This window comes from Lissotriton vulgaris, chromosome 1_1, assembly GCF_964263255.1.
Source record: "Lissotriton vulgaris chromosome 1_1, aLisVul1.2, whole genome shotgun sequence".
NCBI lineage: Eukaryota > Metazoa > Chordata > Amphibia > Caudata > Salamandridae > Lissotriton > Lissotriton vulgaris.
In genome coordinates, this window is record NC_141685.1 from 1,688,038,859 (window position 1) to 1,688,059,202 (window position 20,344).

A 20,344-nucleotide genomic window follows, 5' to 3' on the forward strand; every position below is an offset into this window, starting at 1 on the left:
ACAATAGTCATTTGCTTGGAGCAAGATAGGAAATGCAGCAACCTTCTCAGCAGAGTGCAATGACAGCAATATTTAGCCTAAGGGAAATTTCAAGTAAAGTGCTTAAATTTTTTATCAGTAATGTGTCTGGATTTGCCATTGAGGAATTCCAGAGTCTATCATCCAATGTTTGGGATTATTCTGCATTACAAAGCTTTCTGATTAGGATAGATTGAGCTTCAAAATGTTGAAGCTCATCCACCAGCCAGTGGTTTTAAGAGCAGGTCATAGTTTGTCAGTTAAGGTATCAGATTAGCTTCAGGACAAAAAACATTGTCGTTTCACTGTACACATGTACAGTTTTCCAATATATTCATGAAGCAGATAGAGGACATCATTATTTATTAATAAAAAAGGTAACAGCACAGCCAGGGGGACCTTGAGCAAATCAGTTTTTGAGGTGAGTCAAAATGGCTGAACTGAACAATTTGAAATTGAGATGAAATTAAAGATTAAATCAGGGTTGTATTGTCATGTGAGTTAGCAATGACAGAGCCCTTTTGGCTCCTAATGGACTCCATGGAACTGTGATGTAAGTGTTCATATGTAGTGAAGTGAAGGCAGGTTTAAAATGTTTGTAGTTACACTCAAAAGAATAAGGTTGTGTAATATCAAGCAGTGTGTGTGCCTTAGTCATTGGCAGGTACCCAGGCTGGGGAGGAGGTCACAACTGGCTATAAATAGGGGATGCGTAACCTGAAGATCAACTGTGCTCTCCCAAAGAGTTCTTCCTTGTTCCAGCAAAAACTACTCGTGCGTGCCACACGTGCCTCAGTCGAAGTGGATAATCGTCGTTTGGCATATATGGAGTCAAAGCGCCACTCCAGCTGGTGTAAAGCTTGTATGTAACCATAAAGAAAGCTTCACTGAGAAGTGTACACATCATTGGCCACGAACCTGATGGCTGTAAAGAGAAGCACGGCTCCAAACTGCAATACATCATATGGAGCAATAACACTAAAGGCAGATGCAACCAGATACGGAAAAGAAGCACTGATATTACCATACTCAAATGCAAAGAAACTGTACAAGTAGAATACACAAAAGCACAAGTTTGACAAAACAGTAAAAGATAAAATATACTGTCAATGGACTTAACAGAGCCTCCATAGAAAGAGCCCTATGACCTTAGCGGCGGGTGAAGCGACCCAAGAAGTAGCAAGCGGGTTGTACTTACAGAGCTGTCCAATATCTGAAGCAGCACACCATTAAAGCTGCTAGGTAGAGCCTCAGAAGAACTCCAAGGGTCTCCAGAAAATTGAAGGGCTCCTATGGACACCATAAAGAGGTCACACTTCAAAAAAATGTCCAAGATGACCCAAAGGCCAGCATGTTCCACCTTTAGATAAAATATTCAAAGGCTGTGGGAAGGAGAACCATTTTGTAATGGTTTGCAAGGCAAAGGAAAAAGTTAGTGCATCATGGCGAGAAGACAAAATGACTGCTCAAACGTTCCAGAAGCAATGTTCTACACATGTCCACAAGGCCAAGCGGAAACACCAGTTGAAGGAAATCAACAGCAAAATAAAGGTTTTTGTCATATAAAGCTTTGCCAAAAACTTCTTCAGTATCAATATCAATTGAAAGTGAAGATGATGGTTGTCAGACTTTAGTATTTACCTCAGAAAACCATGCTCATGTTGGACTGACTGCATGTGAAAAAAATGCAAATCTAAGAAAAGTTGACAAGAAAAGCACAAAAGAAATTCAAACATTGTCTTAAAATTACACTAAAAGCAAATGGTTGCTCAATACCTTTTATTATCTATAGTAGTGCGTTGATAAACATTATGCCTGAGGAGAAGTACAATGAAATGTCTCCACTGCCCGACTTATGCCCTCAGAAAGTATAGTGTAAATATGGGCTGCATATACACAATTAAAATTCAAGGTTCATTTGTAGCAACAATGAAATACAAGTAGACAAAAGTAAAAGCACCCATTCACGTACTTGAAGGTACAGCATTAAACGTCATCGGTGACCTACAACATGAATGCTCATTGCGAAATAGTAAGTCAGTTCCCTTCGTTGTTTCATGGGTTGGGAAAACGTAAGACTATGAAAGCGCAATTGCAGATTAATGAGGTTGTAGGTCCTGTTGTTCAAAGACACAAATTAATTGCATTCCATTTACAAGAAGCTGTTGAGAAAGAGCTTGAATCCTTACTCAAACATGATATAATTCAGCTGTCTACTGGTCCAACACCATGGGTTTCTCCCATACTGGTAGTGCTAAAAAAAAGTCAGTGAAGGAGCTGTACTCATCTGTGTTGATATGATTCAAGCTAACAAGGCAATTGAAAGAGAACAACATTCAGGTCCGCACATTGCCAACATGATCACACAATTGAATGGTGTGAAAGTCTTCTCTCGCCCCGGTTTGAATAAAGGATATTATCATTAGTTGGAACTCAAGGAGAATTTTAGGTATTTTACCACCTTTTCTACACGTAGTGAAAGACTAAGGGCCTCATTTACTAAAAAATGACGCAGCTTGGCACCGCAAGCCACTTTGTTGCGCTGAGCTGCGCCATTTTAAAAGGACAGGGATGCATCGTATTAAGAACAATACGACACATTCGTGTGCTTCTCCCCGTCCTGTGGCACAATTGGCTGCCATGCCCCAGCACGGGCACCATGGCTTCATATTTTAAGGGTGCTGTGTTGCTGGGGTGATTGTTTTTGTGCAGGAAGGGACACCCTACTCTACAAAAACAATAATTGATGGCATTTTTCTCATTCTGCAGCACACATAGAAAGAGGAAAAACTAGGAGAAATAAAAGTATTTGTCCTCGTTGCGCGCTCTGGCACATTCCCAGCATAACAAAACATTGTAAATCTGGGGATGTGTCTGACTCCATGAATTTTGCGTGAGAACACCCACAGCAACACCCATGGAGCGCACCTTTCATGCAGAGTAATGTGTGAAAGGGGACCATATTTACAAGCTCATGAAATGTCGCAAAAGGAGACTTTACGTGACCTTGTAGATATGGGCAAGCCCTTTGCACCGCCGGTGCTTTAAAAAAAGTGACGCACTGGTGGCTTAATGTGCTTGCACATTTGGCCCAAAATGTTGGTGTGACATTAGCTACAGAGCTCTTTCAAGATGCCATTTGACGTATCATAAAGCGTGCCATGAATGCTTCCCAATAATAGGAATGACGTTTTGGTTTTTGGATCTGCGCAGGAGGAGCAGGACAAAGCGCTATCACACAAGTGTGTTGTTTTCTTGCCGATGCAGGTATAACTTTGAATGCTGAGAAATGTGAGTTCCATAAGACAAAACCTAAAGTCTTTGGCCATATCTTCTCCGATCCAGGTAAAGTGCAAGCATTATCAAATGCCAGTCCCCCACAAGATTTTTCCAAGGTACTTTCATTCCATGGCATGGCCACTTACTGTTTGCAGATACATACAAGCCTTTGCCACATTGAGACTTGACAGAATAGAATTTTTCAATTCTTTGGTCACATGAATGTGAGCAAAGCTTTAATAAAATCAAATAGGCATTCAAGAACGCTACTTAAATGGCATACTTTGATCCAAAGCTTCATTCAAAGGTTGTTGTTGAAGCTAGCCCAGGTCGGATTGGGTGCGATCTTTGCCCAGCACAGGGGACGTCAAGATGCTTGAAGGCATATGTTGGCATATGCACGCAGAAGTTTGTCCCAAACAGAACGCACCTATTCACAACTGAGAAAGAAAGTTTAGCAGTGGTGTTGGCTTGTAAACACTTCCCCATGTGCTTATGACAGATCATCAACAATTGTTGACCATTTTTAGCAATCGAATGGCCAAGATGCCTTTCCGCATTGAACTTTGGGGTCTACCATTTCAAGAATACAAGTTCACAATTGTTCATCGTCCCGCGAGGACCCTGCTGACTACTTCTCATGAGTGCCGGTACAGTGTCATGGTTCCCCTTCCAAAACGGCTGAAGCCTATATAAATTTCATTGTGAGATCGAACACACCTGCTGCCATTTCATTGGAACAAATTGTCCCTGCCACAAACTAAGATAGTGATATGTTGAAATAAAGGACATTATTACACATCAGTCGTGGAACCAACACAATCGACCTCTTGCCAGTGACAGTGAATACCAGGCATTCAAAAATGTCAAACATGAACTGTCCATTAGTTTTTTTTTTACAAGGTTCAAGATGTTTTATTCCTGAGAGTCTAACAACAGACAATTGATGTGGCCATGAAGGACATGGTGGAATTGTTGCCACAAAACTAGCTTTTCAAGACCAAGTCTGGTTTCCTCTTCTCAATGAATGAGTTGAAAGAGGATTGAAGGCTTGTCACCTATGCAATTGCTTATCACTGAAAAACATTCAACACACCTTAAACATGTTTGAGGTGCCAAAACAAGTATGGGGAAAAAATGCTGTTGACTTCTTTGGACATCCTAACAATTGACATCACCTGATGGTGAATATTGATGAATACTCCGGTTTTCCATTGGTAGAAGATCTCTCACCTATCACTAAACAAAGAGTCATAGAGCGATTAGAGAGCATCCTAGTGACAAGAGGTGTTCCTTCAATCTTAAAATCTGCCAATGGCCCCTTTCAACTGAGGAGAATCAGAGACGTTTTCAGTTATCCTAATGAAACAGCATTAGAAAAGTACACCTCTGTGGCCACAGGCCAATGGTCTTGTTGAACGTTTTATGAGTACACACAAGAAAGCTGTCCAGTGTGCTGTGTTAGTAAAGCTTAACCTTAAAACAATCTTACATTCCACTCTTAGAGCTTACCACTTGACCCATGATTCGACGACAGGTGAACACCTTGCTGCATTAATGTTTGGGAGAGTCATGGTGACCAAGTTACCTCAATGGACCAACAAGAGATCTAACAATGATGATGAAACTCGTTAAAGGGACTTGGATCGTAAACGGAAATTGGATCGTAAACGGAAAATAACAACATATGCAGACAAGCACAGATGTGCTATAGACAATAAATTCACCAGAGTAGATTGAGTGTTTGTCCATCAGCCAAGAAAACATAAATCTGAAACCCTTTTTTTCCCCGGAGTTTTATATAGCGCTAACTTGACCCAAAGGTATCGGGTATCAGAACGCTTTACATGAGCACCAGTTATGTTACATGAGGACACATTCATTTTTGTTAGGCATGGGGAGATTAAGTGATTTGCCCAGAATCACAGGATGTTGCGTATCCTTGCGGAGACTCAAACCCGGTTCCCCAGATTTGAGGTCAACCACCCTAGCCATTAGGCCAACTCCTCTCACCTTTTGATGCTGATCCTTTCCACATTGTGACCAGTAAAGGACACATGGGGACTGCCAAACATCCTGAAAAGCCCATTACCCGAGACTCCTCACACTTTTGACATTTTGCTTGTTACTTGCAGTCCCTGATGTCACTGCAGAGACTGGTTCTGAGAAGACTATTGAGAACTTCCTGACTGCCGTTGTCCCTACCTTACCAATGCAGGTCATGGACGCTTTTCCTGTCAGTTTCCAGCTTCCAACAACACGATCAGGACATGTAATTAGAGCTTCAGGAAGACTCACTGAAGAATTATAATTGTATATATTTGTAAATTTTGAATTTTTTTATTTAACAGATGGGGAGATGTATTGTCGTGTGAGTTAGCAATGATGGAACCATTTTGGCTCCTGATGGACTCCGTAGAACTGTGATGTAAGAGTTCAAATGTAGTGAAGTGAAGGCAAGTTTAGAATGTTGAGTTTGTGGTTACATGCAGAGGAACCAAGCTCCATGTGTGGTGTAGTCATTGGCAGGTACCCAGGCTGGGGAGGATGCTGCACAGGTAAGTGCTAGTCTTGTTATACCAATCTAAGTCAAGCATATCAGCAATCGATCATGGTGGACTGTGTCAAACCCCACGAATAACTCTAACAATACCAGGGCTTTGACATTGCCACCATATGCTACCAACTTGAGGTTGACCACAAATGAGATGGCCAAAAGATCCATGCTCATTTAGGGTTAGAAACGAAATTGAAAAGACACACAGCTTTGATGTATGGCACAAAAACACAGGGGCAGAGCTGTGATTACAGCTACTAAAATCATAGCAGTGATTCACAACTTTAGATATCACCACAGGATAGACTACCTGGAGGTTAAAGGACATTTAAAATGTTTTCCACTGTCTCCCAAAGAAGGCCATCCGTGAGTATCATGGCTCCTTGTTGGAGGCGCTCCGTAGCAGTGACTGACACGGAAGAATTCTCAGGCATTACACATTTCCACAATCAATATTTCATAGACCTTAATGGACTCAAGCTCATTAATATTAAAAGTAATACTCACAATATGTGTTCCACAACTAGGTTCACTGTTCCACTACTTTGAAGTTGTAAAGCACTCCTAACAGGGAAGATTCGCTGTCCTGCTGTGGTTTAGAACAAAGTATCAATGTCAGGATGACGACTCTTTTTAATTCCCATTGCTGCCAGCAAAGCATTGCACGATACTGGGCAAATGCATTTGTGCCATTAAAGTGCCACAACCTAGTCAAAGCAACAGACTTTGGGGTGTAAAATCTTGTTCTGAATTATCCTCTAAAAGCAGGTATAAATTACATTTTTATAATGAGAATCCAACGGCATTGCATCTTCGGGTCAAAAACCTGAAATGTGGTTATCTTGTTAAATGTGAAGTACATTTGAATTTAGCACTTAATACTAAACATGTAAATTCCCAACTTGCCTTGTGAGCTTGGGAACCGCCATGATTATGTATATTTAAGGGCATTCACAAAACTAAAATATGTCCTTCTCCCACCCTGGAAATGATCAGTTACCTTTCCAAAAGTGTAGGGGCGACAGATCACCCCAGATCTGTTTGATTGAAGGAGAGGGGTTTCTTCATTGGCAAAATGGTTTCTCCATGCATAATCTTCCTTTTTAGGTTTCGCCTGTCGAAAGCTGCGCAGGCGAAATCTTATGTGTACAGTATGTGTGTGTTGCCCCGCCCCTCTGTTCCATTGGCTAGCTCCATAAATGGAGGCTAGCCATTGGAACTGAGATCTGTCCGTCAATGCCGGAGCAGATTCGTGGGCGTTCCCGAGAATTTTAGGCTTTTGCCCACGTCATGCAGCAGTGGGCGGCGCTTTTTTTTTTGTCTCGGCATCCTTAGTCACACCAGCCTGATCGCTCTCCCTGTGAGGACGCAGACCCGACCCGCTCCCTACTCCGAGCCGACTCCCGGAGGTAAGTGGGCCGCTGCGGAGAGGGCGTTGATGCTAAACTGGCTTCGTGGGAAGAATGATGAGGCTTTCCCGACTCCCGGAGGTAAGTTTTTTACTTGCAAATGCTTGTTTATTTTGCAGCGGTTACCGGAAGGAGGGCGGCATGGGCCGCTGGGAATAGAGAGTGGATGCTAAACTGGCTTCGTGGGAAGAATGATGAGGCTTTCCCGACAGGCGCCTTACAAGCTGGGAAAGCTGTTGCAAACCCGGCGCTAAGGAGCTCTAAGGCGAGTTTTATTAGCTCCTGGAGAACACCGGCAGCAGAGGGGGATCAAAAGCCGGGACCTCTGATATCTGTAAGAACAGCCTGCAGAAATATATTTTCAATTACGGCGCCCGGCGGTGTCAGATCACAGGCACTGACCGTGCCACGGCACACAGCAGTGTCAGCACAGCGCCTGCAGCAGCCGAGCCAGTGTGTGGGCGCTAGGGGTGCATGAAATGGCACTCAAACGCCACAAAGACCCACACCTAACAGCAAAATACGTAGACATTACCACAGAGCTGTTCAGCCGTCCCATGGAGAGAAACCGGCTCTAGAATGCCCAGGCTGTATACTTGCATTTCTAATGAACCACGGAGTTCCTAAACCGCTTTAAAAAGCTCATACCTTGTTCCGTTTTTTTTTTGCACACCACCAGAGTTTTTAACCCGCTTCTGGGCAGCAATAAACCTAATGCCCGCACCGTTGAACCGCCTGACTGGGGATTTTACACACAGATGTAGAACGGGCAAACAACACGCCAGAGAAGTTAAACCTTAGCTGAGTTCCTAAAACGAATCCATATTTCTTAACCACGCCGCATCAATTCCAGGCCTGTCCCGTAGATATGAAGCCCCTTGCTGACTGCGCAACCTGACCTCAGTAATTCTACCCCATGTCACTATCCGGTCATTTCCCAAATCATGGACACAGTGGTAAGGCGCCAAGTCCTCGAAGCGCTAGGCAGGTGCTTAAAGCCTTCTACGAGGACGCTGTCCACCGTCCCAGTCATTCGAAACCCCATCTCAGACAAGCCCCTTGTATACTGCCTAAACCCCACACCCATGACCGGTTGTGGTGGAGAAAGGAAGGGATGTTCCACACTTTGGAATTGGGGAAGGGGGTGATCTCGCACCCCTGGAGCCACACGGCCGTACCTGCCCAGCTCTCCGCATGCAGGCACTGCCAGTCTCCTGGTCGGGAGCCGTGCAGGTGACGAGGCCAGTAACAGAGGCATTAGCGGGGATGCGCCTTATCGCTCTCGGTGTAATCTGCCGGCAATCTCCGGCTCAGAGGACTGTCTGGTCCAAGGTAACTATGTCACAGCTTTCCCTCAGCCTGACAGCTGAATACAAACAATCTCCCATAAACGCCTCTAATGAGGGGGGAGGGTCCGGGGATGACAGCCCTCACCAGCGTGCAGTTCTCCGGTGCATCTGTGCTCCACGGGCGGGGGTACCTCGGGTACCGATGTGTCCGCTTTAAAGTGCCACGGCCCGGCGCCGGGGGGTTGCCTCTCACCCAGGTGCGCTTGGGAAATACACCGTCCTGCACAGCTCGGTCCTGCGCACACACAAAATGCACGCGGCGCAGGGACTTGTTTTGTGTTGTAGCAATGCTCGGGCTAATCTTTTCATTTTTATTATTTCCTAGGGATGGCAGCTCTCATCCTGTGGCTTAAATGCGAGCTTCTTTCTATAGCCAATGTTCTTTCCATAACTAACGTAATAATTACGTTTAACTGTATTTTTTAAACATAAGTATCAAAAAACGTTGTCGACATACTGTCTGTGTGCCCGTCCCCCCCTCCCGCTGTCCGTGAGCCCGTCCCCCCTCCCGCTGTCCGTGAGCCCGTCCCCCCTCCCGCTGTCCGTGTGCCCGTCCCCCCTCCGCTGTCCGTGGTTTTAATTTATATAGTGCTTGTTACCCCCAATGGGGTGTTAAAGCACTTTTTTGGCAAATAGGTATCCAAGGCAGGTCGGGGTTGCAAAGGCTATCCCTGACTACACTTAAATGATGTACATAGGTATTATATAGTTTTTCCCTTGTGCCTCCAATTACTTTTTTTGTATTGTAGCAATGCTCGGGCTAATCTTTTTATTCTACATTTTCGGGCTGAAAAATAACTGATATGTTTTGTTATTTTACGAAGAATGCCAATCCCAAAATGAAAGAAACGTGATAATCTGATCTTAGTGCAAAATAGCATCACAATCTAAAAGATGTCAAATAGGGAATAGTTTTACGCCGTGAAAAAAAGTAATGCATAAATTGATTTCGCGTTTATTGCTGACATGATTGGCTAACTCCAGTGGCATCCTTGCCTGAAAAATGCGAAAGATAAATAAAAGTGTAGGTTTCAGTGATTTTTTGATTTTTTTTTAAAGTAACAAACGTTATAGATGGAAATGAAAATTGGGTTATGTTTTGCCTGAGATAACTTGTGGAATACAAACCTACTACAGCCGTGTGCCGCTTCAGCAAGTATCAGTAACACTTTCTAAAAAGTTTGGCTTACAGATTGATCACTTGCAACAGCTCATACAAATGCATGAGCATGCTCAATGCAGCTTCAAGTTTAGTTGCCTGATTCAAGTTAGCAGGACATCAAAACACGAAAACGTGCATGGTCAATGCCTTCTGGCACTTTAAAAACATCTGCTTCCAAGGCTGTGGAATGAAAAAAACTATTATTCATGCAACTCCGCACTTCTAGCCGCACCCTGCCTGCCACCACGTGCGTACATGCTTTTTCACTGTAACTGAAGTCTGGTTTGGGTGTGATTGAAAACGGACTCCTTGCAACACCCTTTCGACAAGAGAAATGTTCTGATGAAGGCCAGATTTAATTACATTTTATCAGGCTTGAAGTAGCCGTAATTGCACACTGTTAGGTTTCCACGTCCAGTGCTACCCTGTTTTCCCCTCCTGTGTGGGAAAGGGCACATTGTAGGTAATGATTTTGATAACTTTTCCTTTAAATCTGAATGTTTTTTGGAGAAAGACCTGTTGATATTTCATGTCCTAAATTTCAACCTTGTAACTGGCATGACTGGCTTTGCCTAGGTTTGTTGTAGTGTCTGCCAACACCGTTGCAGCTGAGTACATACCTGAAGACACACATCAGCTAATCTGATGTGTGTACCATTAATGGTACACCTAACCCTAAATGCCTTGGAAGCTCTATTCCGTTATAGTGTTAGAAAAGTGACACACTCCATTAGAGAGCAAGCGTTTGATTTCTGGAGCAGATCCACTCACTTTATGCTGTGGTTCTAGGCCAATAAGGATCAAACTCGTGGAACTAAACTTTTTTTTGTTTGATGGATAATTACAGCCAGGCGACTCAAAGTTCTGACGCTAGTAACTGAAATGGCCAGTCTGGTTGTATGTTGCTTGCCTGTTCCGTTGGACCTTGAATTTGCGGAAATAGCTTTCTGCATTGAAGAGGACGCACACTTTGAGTTTACCTGCTCTGCACCGTCTTCAGCACTGAAGCTTTGATGTGCAATGTGTCGCGTGAACAAGTAGGCCCAAGGGATTTGTTGCCTGTCACTTCCGCTTCCTCAGTGGCCCACTTCAGAAGAGGAAGAGGATTTTCTAGAAGATCAAGGTGCTGCGATAATATGTGTTGACACATATGCAGCTGCTGGTCAGTGTGAGCAGAATCAGTTGCTATAACATGCACAGCAGCTTTTCAAAGGGAAAGCAAAGGAAGATGAGTCCTAAAAAAGCTAAGTCCAGGCACTTGATTACAAAATTTATATTACATAAAAACACACACTGCTTTGCCCATATCGCTCCATGTTAACAATTTATTTTGTTTTTTATGCCAAAGCAGAAGTAGGGTCTGGGCTGGTCTCAGTGAAAATACGCGTGGGCTGCTAAGTGAAACTAGGCCTGGGCCGCTCAGTGAAGCTAGGCCTGGGCTGCTCAGTGAAACTAGGCCTGGGCTGCTCAGTGAACCTACGCCTGGGCCGCTCAGTGAAGCTAGGCCTGGGCCACTCAGTGAAGCTAGGCCTGGGCCGCTCAGTGAAGCTAGGCCTGGGCCGCTCAGTGAAGCTAGGCCTGGGCCGCTCAGTGAAGCTAGACCTGGGCCGCTCGGTGAAGCTAGACCAGGGCCGCTAAGTGAAATTAGGCCTGGACCGCTCAGTGAAATTTGGCCTAGGCCGCTCAGTGGAGCTAGGCCTGGGCCAGTCAGTGAACTTAGGCCTGGGCCACTTAAACTCTAAGCTGCGCGGGCATTGAACCTATGCATTTGGTTACAAAATTTATATTACATAAAAGCACACACTGCTTTGCCCATATCGCTCCATGTTAACAATTTATTTTGTTTTTTATGCCAAAGGAGAAGTAGGGTCTGGTCTGGTCTCAGTGAAAATACGCGTGGGCTGCTAAGTGAAACTAGGCCTGGGCCGCTCAATGAAGCTAGGCCTGGGCTGCTCAGTGAAACTAGGCCTGGGCTGCTCAGTGAACCTACGCCTGGGCCGCTCAGTGAAGCTAGGCCTGGGCCACTCAGTGAAGCTAGGCCTGGGCCGCTCAGTGAAGCTAGGCCTTGGGCCGCTCTGTGAAGCTAGGCCTGGGCCTCTCAGTGAAGCTAGGCCTGGGCCGCTCAGTGAAGCTAGACCTGGGCCGCTCTGTGAAGCTAGACCAGGGCCGCTAAGTGAAATTAGGCCTGGACCGCTCAGTGAAATTTGGCCTAGGCCGCTCAGTGGAGCTAGGCCTGGGCCAGTCAGTGAACTTAGGCCTGGGCCACTTAAACTCTAAGCTGCGCGGGCATTGAACCTATGCATTTGGTTACAAAATTTATATTACATAAAAACACACACTGCTTTGCCCATATCGCTCCATGTTAACAATTTATTTTGTTTTTTTATGCCAAAGCAGAAGTAGGGTCTGGTCTGGTCTCAGTGAAAATACGCGTGGGCTGCTCAGTGAAACTAGGCCTGGGCCGCTCAGTGAAGCTAGGCCTGGGCCGCTCAGTGAAGCTAGGCCTGGGCTGCTCAGTGAAACTAGGCCTGGGCTGCTCAGTGAACCTACGCCTTGGCCGCTCAGTGAAGCTAGGCCTGGGCCGCTCAGTGAAGCTAGGCCTGGGCCGCTCAGTGAAGCTAGGCCTGGGCCGCTCAGTGAAGCTAGTCCTGGGCCGCTCGGTGAAGCTAGACCTGGGCCGCTCGGTGAAGCTAGACCAGGGCCGCTAAGTGAAATTAGGCCTGGACCGCTCAGTGAAATTTGGCCTAGGCCGCTCAGTGGAGCTAGGCCTGGGCCAGTCAGTGAACTTAGGCCTGGGCCACTTAAACTCTAAGCTGCGCGGGCATTGAACCTATGCATTGAAAGCCCAACTCCCACTCCCTTCATTTCGGTGAATAACAAGAGTAATTTGCTCCGAAAAAAAGAGTAAAAATGGCACAACTCTACACAAGGATGGTTTAAGACGCATATGTTTAAGAAGGTATTACACATTGCAACACAATAAACCCTCCCCTATCAGTAATGAAACAATTTCAAAATAGTCCCTGAAAACTGATGATATGTCAGATTCCAGTTCCCTTCAGGACCCGTTCAGTGAATAACTTCTATTAATTGATACCTGGAAACGTTGGAGGCTGTTTATTAAATCTCTTTTCTGCCACCTGGCTGTGCTTGCTTTTTTTTTTTTTTTTTTTTTTTTTGGGACATTTGTAAAGCGCTGCGTTACGCACACCGGCGTGTCCACGCGCTAAAAGTGGGAGAGGCAGCGTGCAGGGAGCACAAAAACTGAGCGGACAATTATTTGGTGTAAAGGAATGTTTTAAGTTTCGCTCGGAACCTAGCTTCCTCCGGTTCCAGGCGCAGGTCCGCTGGTAGTTTATTCCAATTATTTGCCGCTAAGCATCTAAAGGACCTACCTCCCATGCGGGCTTTCTTAACTCTAGGGATCCTCAGTAGACCGCCCCCTGCGGATCTAAGCGCTCGTGTTGGTTGATACACTTCGATCAGTTTATTCAGAGAGTCGGGTGCCCTGCCATTCAAGATTCGATGACAGGTGCAGAGGGCTTTGTATTCCACTCTTCTCCTCACAGGGAGCCAGTGTAGCTTCAGGAGGGCCGCCTTAGAAGGCGCCCTTTTGGGCAGCCTGAGAATCAAACGTGCTGCCGCATTCTGCAGCACTTGCAGGCGTGCCATGCTTTTTTCTGGAGCCCCCAGGTACAGCAGGTTCCCGTAATCCGACCTAGCTGTCACCAAAGCATGAACCAGGGTTTGACGGGCACCGATCGGGAGTAAGTCAAGGACCTTTCTCAGTTTCTTCAGAATCCCAAAACAAACTCCCACCACCCGGTTGATCTGGGGGCCAAAAGTAAGACCCGCATCAAACCACACCCCCAGATTGCGTGCCTCTTGGCAGGGGGTTGGGGTTGGTCCAAGACAGGGTGGCCACCATGCCGACGACCAAGCAGACTGGGCTCTCCCCACCACCAGCACCTCTGTCTTGCTGCCATTAAGCTTCAAACAGTTGATAGCCATCCACTCGGCAAGATCTTTCATGCACGACCGGAAGCCATCGGCAGCAAGACAGGGCGCGTGCGATAGGGAGATCACCAGCTGCGTATCGTCGGCATACGAAACCAATTGGAGACCATGACTCTCCACAATCGAGGCAACAGGCGCGACATACATATTAAAAAGGGTCGGGCTCAATGACGAGCCCTGCGGCACGCCTTGGCCCAGGGGAACCCCCTTTGAATAGCAGTCTCCTTGCCTAACTCGAAAGCTTCTCCCCTTGAGGAAGTCCTGGATCCATCTCAGCGCGGTACCAGAGATGCCACCTCTGTTCAGACACTGTAGCAAGATGTTGTGAGCTACAGTGTTGAACGCCGCGCTGAGGTCCAACAGGATCAAAGCCATAGTTTGGCCTGCATCCACACCCTCTCTCAGATGTTCCGTAGCCATAAGGAGGGCGAACTTGGTAGAATGGCGTGGCCTAAAGCCAAACTGCGTCACGTGGAGCAGTCCCGTCTCTTCCACATGCTTCATAATTTGGGTATTAACCACCTTTTCCGCCACTTTGGACAGAAAAGGCAGGAGTGAGATGGGCCTCAGATTCTCTAATACCTCGAAGCCTGCTTCCCTGCCCCCTTGCTGTGCTTGCTTCCCTGCCCCCCGCTGTGCTTGCTTCCCTGCCCCTCGCTGTGCTTGCTTCCCTGCCCCCTCGCTGTGCTCGCTCTCCTGAGTGTGTGTGTGGCTTTGGGTGGGTGGGTGGGTGTGGCTCTGGGTGGGTGTGTGTGGCTCTGGGTGGGTGAGTGTGGCTCTGGGTGGGTGTGTGTGGCTCTGGGTGGGTGGGTGTGTGTGGCTCTGGGTGGGTGTGTGTGGCTCTGGGTGGGTGTGTGTGGCTCTGGGTGGGTGGGTGTGGCTCTGGGTGTGTGTGTGTGTGTGTGTGTGTGTGGCTTTGGGTGTGTGTGTGTGGCTCTGGGTGTGTGTGAGGCTCTTGGTTCTGTGTGGCTCTGTATGTGGCTCTCTCTGTGGGTGTGGGTCTGTGTGTGTGTGGGTCTGTGTGTGTGTGGGTCTGTGTGTGTGTGGCTCTGTGTGTGTGTGGCTCTGTGTGTGTGTGGCTCTCTGTGTGTGTGTGTGGGGGGGGCTCTGTTTGTGTGTGTGGGTCTGTTTGTGTGTGTGGGTCTGTGTGTGTGTGTGTGTGTGTGGGGGTCTGTGTGTTTTTGTGTGGCATTTGCCAGAGATTAAACTATTGGCATTGTAAATGACAATGCCATTTATTTATCTGTTTTCGAAACCAACACATAAATACAAATTTTGTTATTTACAATGCCAATAGCTCAAACTTTTTAAAAGGCGAAACCATTGCATTGTAAATGCTTGTTTATTTGCTTCTGCACATCGTTCTGTCCTTTCCACTCTCCAGGAGTGTATGCTATGTACCACTTAACAGTGGCTAGGCAGCCAAAGAAAATGCACCTGGATTACTCCCGATGCATTGCTTCTCTGTGTTAATGGCTTCCCGTAGCGCAACGCATTCTGTTTAAATCTTTGGTGTTGGCGTTTCGTGCAATTCATGACCAGGGCCCCTCGTACTTGAGAAAGAGATTCACAAGGTACATCCCGGCACGTACCCTGAGATCCGCCTCTCTGTTTAAACTGTCCCTTCCCCGTTTTAAACGTGTCAGACTGGGCGGCCAGTCGCTGTCTGTTGTGGTGGCTCGGGCCTGGAACGCCCTCCCTCTCCATCTACGCTCCACGCCGACAGTGGCTGCTTTCAAAAAACACCTGAAAACTCACCTATTCAAGAGTGCAGTCTAGGAGGATCCCCCGATGTCTTGTTCTCTGCCGATTTGTCTCTTTCCCCGCGCCAGGATACTCACCAGTAACAGAGCGCGTTACAAAACGGTTTATACATTATACATTAATATAACACCCGTTTCATTAATTAGAAAAAGGGTACAAGTAGGTTCAGGCAGATTCATAGAATTCCACGTGTATTTTCCTGGTATCCTTCGCGAATCAGATCCAGTGTCTTGGACCAGGAGGCCAACCTGAAGGCAATGGTGAATATGTTTTTACCTGCAGGACTCTTCCTAGCTCCAACCCAATGGAGATTCTTGTGTTGTGGGAACTCTCTTGTCTGAGGCCCGATTCCTATAGTAGCTCCCAGTCTACCTCCACCTGGGCACAGAGAGGCACAGCACACAGTATCTCATTCACAGATTGAACATTTTTGAATTTACACTGTGTATTGTATTGCATGTCCAAGAATTCTCCTGTGAAATACATGTTTTCATACATCTTGCATCTCTTATAACTTTTAAAGGCTCTGCCGTGTCCCAGGAAACTATAAATCCAACGTCCAAAGGTGCAGTGGCCGAAACGACATCTGATGGGACCACAACCGACAAAGGGCCCGGGTTGCCGGAGAAGCCATCAGGCTCCACTACAACCACACAATCATCTCCTGTTGAAAGCAGCACAGCAGATAAATCATCAACAGCAGCCACCATCCCTGGGGAGGTCCCTCATGTCATCTTCTCTCCAACTACAACTCAGGTAAACCACAGCACAGCCCAATGCTCTCAGGTCAACTAATGCACTTGCACCTGGTCTAGTGTGAAAGGTCCTGCCAGACTCAGACATTCTCAGCGAGGGACTACTTCTCAAATGTATATTTGAGAAGTACGCATGCATGCAGCGCCGGGACACTCTGCCCGAGTAGCCGTGCGCTATATAAATCACCATCATAACATAACATAACATAACATAGCATGCATGGATTCTTGGCAGTGTTTGGGTATTGGAGGGCACTACCGTAAATAGATGGCAAAGAGTATCAAATCGGTCTCAAAATGGTATAAACTGCTCTACATCAGAGTGAACTGATTTTGCTAATCTGGTTGCCACGCCTGAATAAGCATGATGAAAGTCCTGGTTAACCCAAACTAAGATGGGGCCTGATAATGGACAATTCCTCTCAGCACTAAAAGTGCCAGAATCCCAGATGCCTTCCAATAGAACTACAGTAGTTGTGAGTGGGCCTGGTGTTGTAGCAATAGGCACTGCGGGGAGTGGGCACTGGATTCATGGTCTTGTGCACGCAAGTGATCTTGGCCGTTCGGCTTTTCTTATCTGCTGTCAGAGAGCAGAGGGCGCTCGTCTCCGTCTGATGGACTGTGCCTGTGGCACACTTTTGTTATGGCTACACAGTGAAATGAAGCATATCTGGTATGGGGAGGTAGTCTTCATAAGTCACTATAAACTTCCAGTTTCAAAAGTAGAGAGAAAGATTTGCTGTCAGACAAACTACATATTTAGTCACCTGGCAGGAATCTGGAAGTAAGATAAGAGAAGGCAACTCCCCACTACTAGGAGCAGGTGTATCTTGAAGGTTTTTCTGCAAGTAGCTGTATCCTGGTCCACACAAGGGAGTATGGCTTTGCTGAGCAGTATTGTGAATGGAGGTGGCACTGGATAGCTTTCTGGAATGGCATTTTGTAGGTGCGTATTTATGTACTTGAAGAGCTGGATATGTATTTTTCTTCCCTGCTCTGATAGTGCGTTCCAGAGTGGGACGTCGTCCTGTGAACAGATTCCCTGTCATTCAGTTGTTCTGAATTTTCTTTCTATAAGGGGTTTATTCCATTTCACTGAAGACTCAATATTCACATCAATTTATAATCAAATGTCGATTCTTCCCAATAGTCAATGAATGTCAGAAACACGTGTTCGAGGCATATGGGCTGCAGATGGTACATTATGAATAGATCGCCATCTGGTGTTGGGCTCGGATGATTGCACTTTGTTTTTCTCTTGGAGAGTCTTTTGTATGTTGGTGACTCCTCCCTTAGTTGGTAGTGCGCATGGGCATCGGCTCCATCCTTAGATTGTTTTTTTCCGCCATCGGGTTCGGATGAAGATCGAGACGCTCCAGATCAACTTCAGAAGAAAGTGATTTTTCGGCGCGTATTCCCTTTCCAATTCGACGGTATTGTTAGCGAACGCGTTCTTTTCCATTCCGACGCGTTACAAATTCAAAATAGAAGAGAAAAACTTGGATCTACGTCGAAGAACAGGAGACCTTTCTCGACGCAGTCAAGCCCGGAGTCCATGGAAAGGACTCCATTCAAAAAATGTCCATCGTGTGGTGCTAAGTTCCCACACAAGGACCTACACGGGGTGTGCAACCTCTGTCTATCGCCTGAACACGAATCCAGGGACTGCGAAGCCTGCGCAGCATTCTCCTCCAAGCTAACGATTAGAAATCGTCGAGCCCGAAGACACGAGGCTTCCAGAATGCAGGCGGAGGCAATCCCGGAGCTGTTCGGAGACGAACAAATCGAGGAAGAAGAGGACCAGTCGGGGTCGGAAGGGGACCAGTCAGAGGTTGAAGAACTCTTCGAGCAACAAACCGTGAGTGACGACGTCCCCTTACCGAAAAACCGACCCCGTGCGGTAACGACCCCGCCCTCGGGCCCGGTCAAACCGCTGAAAAAAGTTTCCGACGCCCCGCCTTCGGGCCCGGCAACGAAACCGAAACTGAAACCGAAACACTCGGAATCCCACCACGTCGGATCCGAGAAAAGGGCGTCATCGACTTCGACACCGAGGCTGCATACAAAGGAGAGCTCGGTATCAAAACATTCCATGTCGAAAAAGAAATATGATGTATCGCCCAAAAGACACTCGATACCCAAAAAGTCGGAATCGAGCAGACATTCGGTGTCGAAAACAGAAAGATCTGAAGATCGAAAACAAAAACAGCTCTCGGAACCAGGACCCTCGGTACCGATTCAAGAGCAACAAACAGATCCCAAACAAAAGATCTTGTTTATTGACCCACAGACTGGGAAAGTGGTCACGAAGAAGAGAAAGAGTGAACAGTCAGAAGATAAACCTCTTCCTTCAAAAAAGAGAACAATGGGGACGAACATAACTCCTCCTGCTTCTCCTCGTCCTAGAGACACACCCTCTTCTCCTATTCCTCACAATAGGCCACATATTCCTACACCCTCCACACCAAGACCAGCTACACCTCAATCAGATGTAGACAGTGATATAGGGGAGGGAGAACCTCAAGGGGATGACGAATCTATCCAAGATGAGGAAGATCCATGGGAAAATTACGATGTAGGGTCAGATGAGGACAACGACCCAGAGCTATACCCCTCAAAGCCTTCACCACCTGATGATAACACAGGTTTTGTGCAGCTCATTAATAGGGCAGCAAAATATCACAAACTAGATATGCACACAGAACCTCAGATAGAGGATTTCTTGTTAGAGACTCTACCTAGTGCACAGAGAACATCAGGTACTCTTCCTATGCTAAAGGGTCTTTTCACTCACACAGAAGAAATATTCGAAAACCCAGTGAGAGCCAGGGTGTTAAACCCAAGAATCGATAAGAAATACAAAGCGGCTCCAAAGGACCCAATATTTATTAGAGGGCATGTACCTCTAGACTCGCTGGTGGTCTCAAACGCTCGTAAAAGAGCAAACTCATTATCTACAGGAGAGGCTCCGCCACCAGATAAAGAGTCGAAGTTAATAGATGCATCAGGCAAAAGAGTAGCATCACAGGCAGCGAATAGCTGGCGTATAGCTAATACACAAGCACTACTCGCACGTTACGACAGGGCACATTATGATGAGTTAGAAAAACTTCTCACACATCTTCCAAAAGAACATCAGAAGAAGGCAGACCAATTAATACAGGAAGGAAAAATAATAACCAATACTTCCATTAAGTGTGCATTAGACGCAGCAGACACTGCAGCAAGGTCTATTAACACTAGTGTCATGCTAAGAAGGCACGCGTGGCTTAGAATCTCAGGATTCAAACAAGAAGTTCAAACAGCCCTACTGAACAGACCATTTGATCAGAAGACATTGTTTGGTTCAAGTACAGACGAGACATTAGAAAAGATGAAGAAAGATACGGAAACGGCTAAGTCAATGGGAGCATTGCAACAGCCAACGCACAGAGGTTCCTTTCGTAGATCCACCTATAGAGGGGGCTCAAAAAACACAGGAACAAATCAGCAATCCACATCTTTCACACCAACATCACCCAGAGGTAATTCAAGAGGTAATTACAGAGGTAACAACAATAAGGGTAGAGGCCGCGGAAATAATAACAACAGCAACGCCTCAACACCAAAACAGTGACTTCATAGATCTCCCCCCAGACCACATAACACCGGTCGGGGGACGTCTATCACAGTTCCTACCTGTCTGGGAAAACATCACGTCAGACAAGTGGGTGAGACAAATTATCCAACATGGTTATTGCCTAGAACTCACAGCTACCCCACCAAACATCCCCCCCAAACAGCGTCCAATGAGTCAGGATCATCTGACATTGTTAAGAGAAGAAGTGCTAGCACTTCTACAAAAGCATGCAATAGAGAAGGTCCCAAAGGATCAACAAGGAACAGGAGTATACTCTCTATACTTCCTGATCCCCAAAAAGGACGGGTCCCTACGACCAATATTAGACCTCAGACCTCTCAATGCTTACATAAATTCGGAACACTTCCACATGGCCACGCTCCAACAAGTACTCCCTTTACTGAAGAAAGGGGAC

The 20,344-nt window shown here is 46.3% G+C and overlaps 1 protein-coding gene across 1 annotated transcript in view; it reads left to right on the forward strand.

Annotated features, from left to right (window-relative positions):
- The window catches only part of PODXL (podocalyxin like), a 262,424-nt gene that overhangs the window by 138,932 nt on the left and 103,148 nt on the right, over positions 1 to 20,344 (forward strand). Inside the window, exon 3 of the mRNA XM_086918925.1 lies at positions 16,079 to 16,311. Coding sequence (XP_086775051.1) covers positions 16,079 to 16,311 — 233 coding nt within the window. The remainder of the gene's footprint in view (positions 1 to 16,078; positions 16,312 to 20,344) is intronic.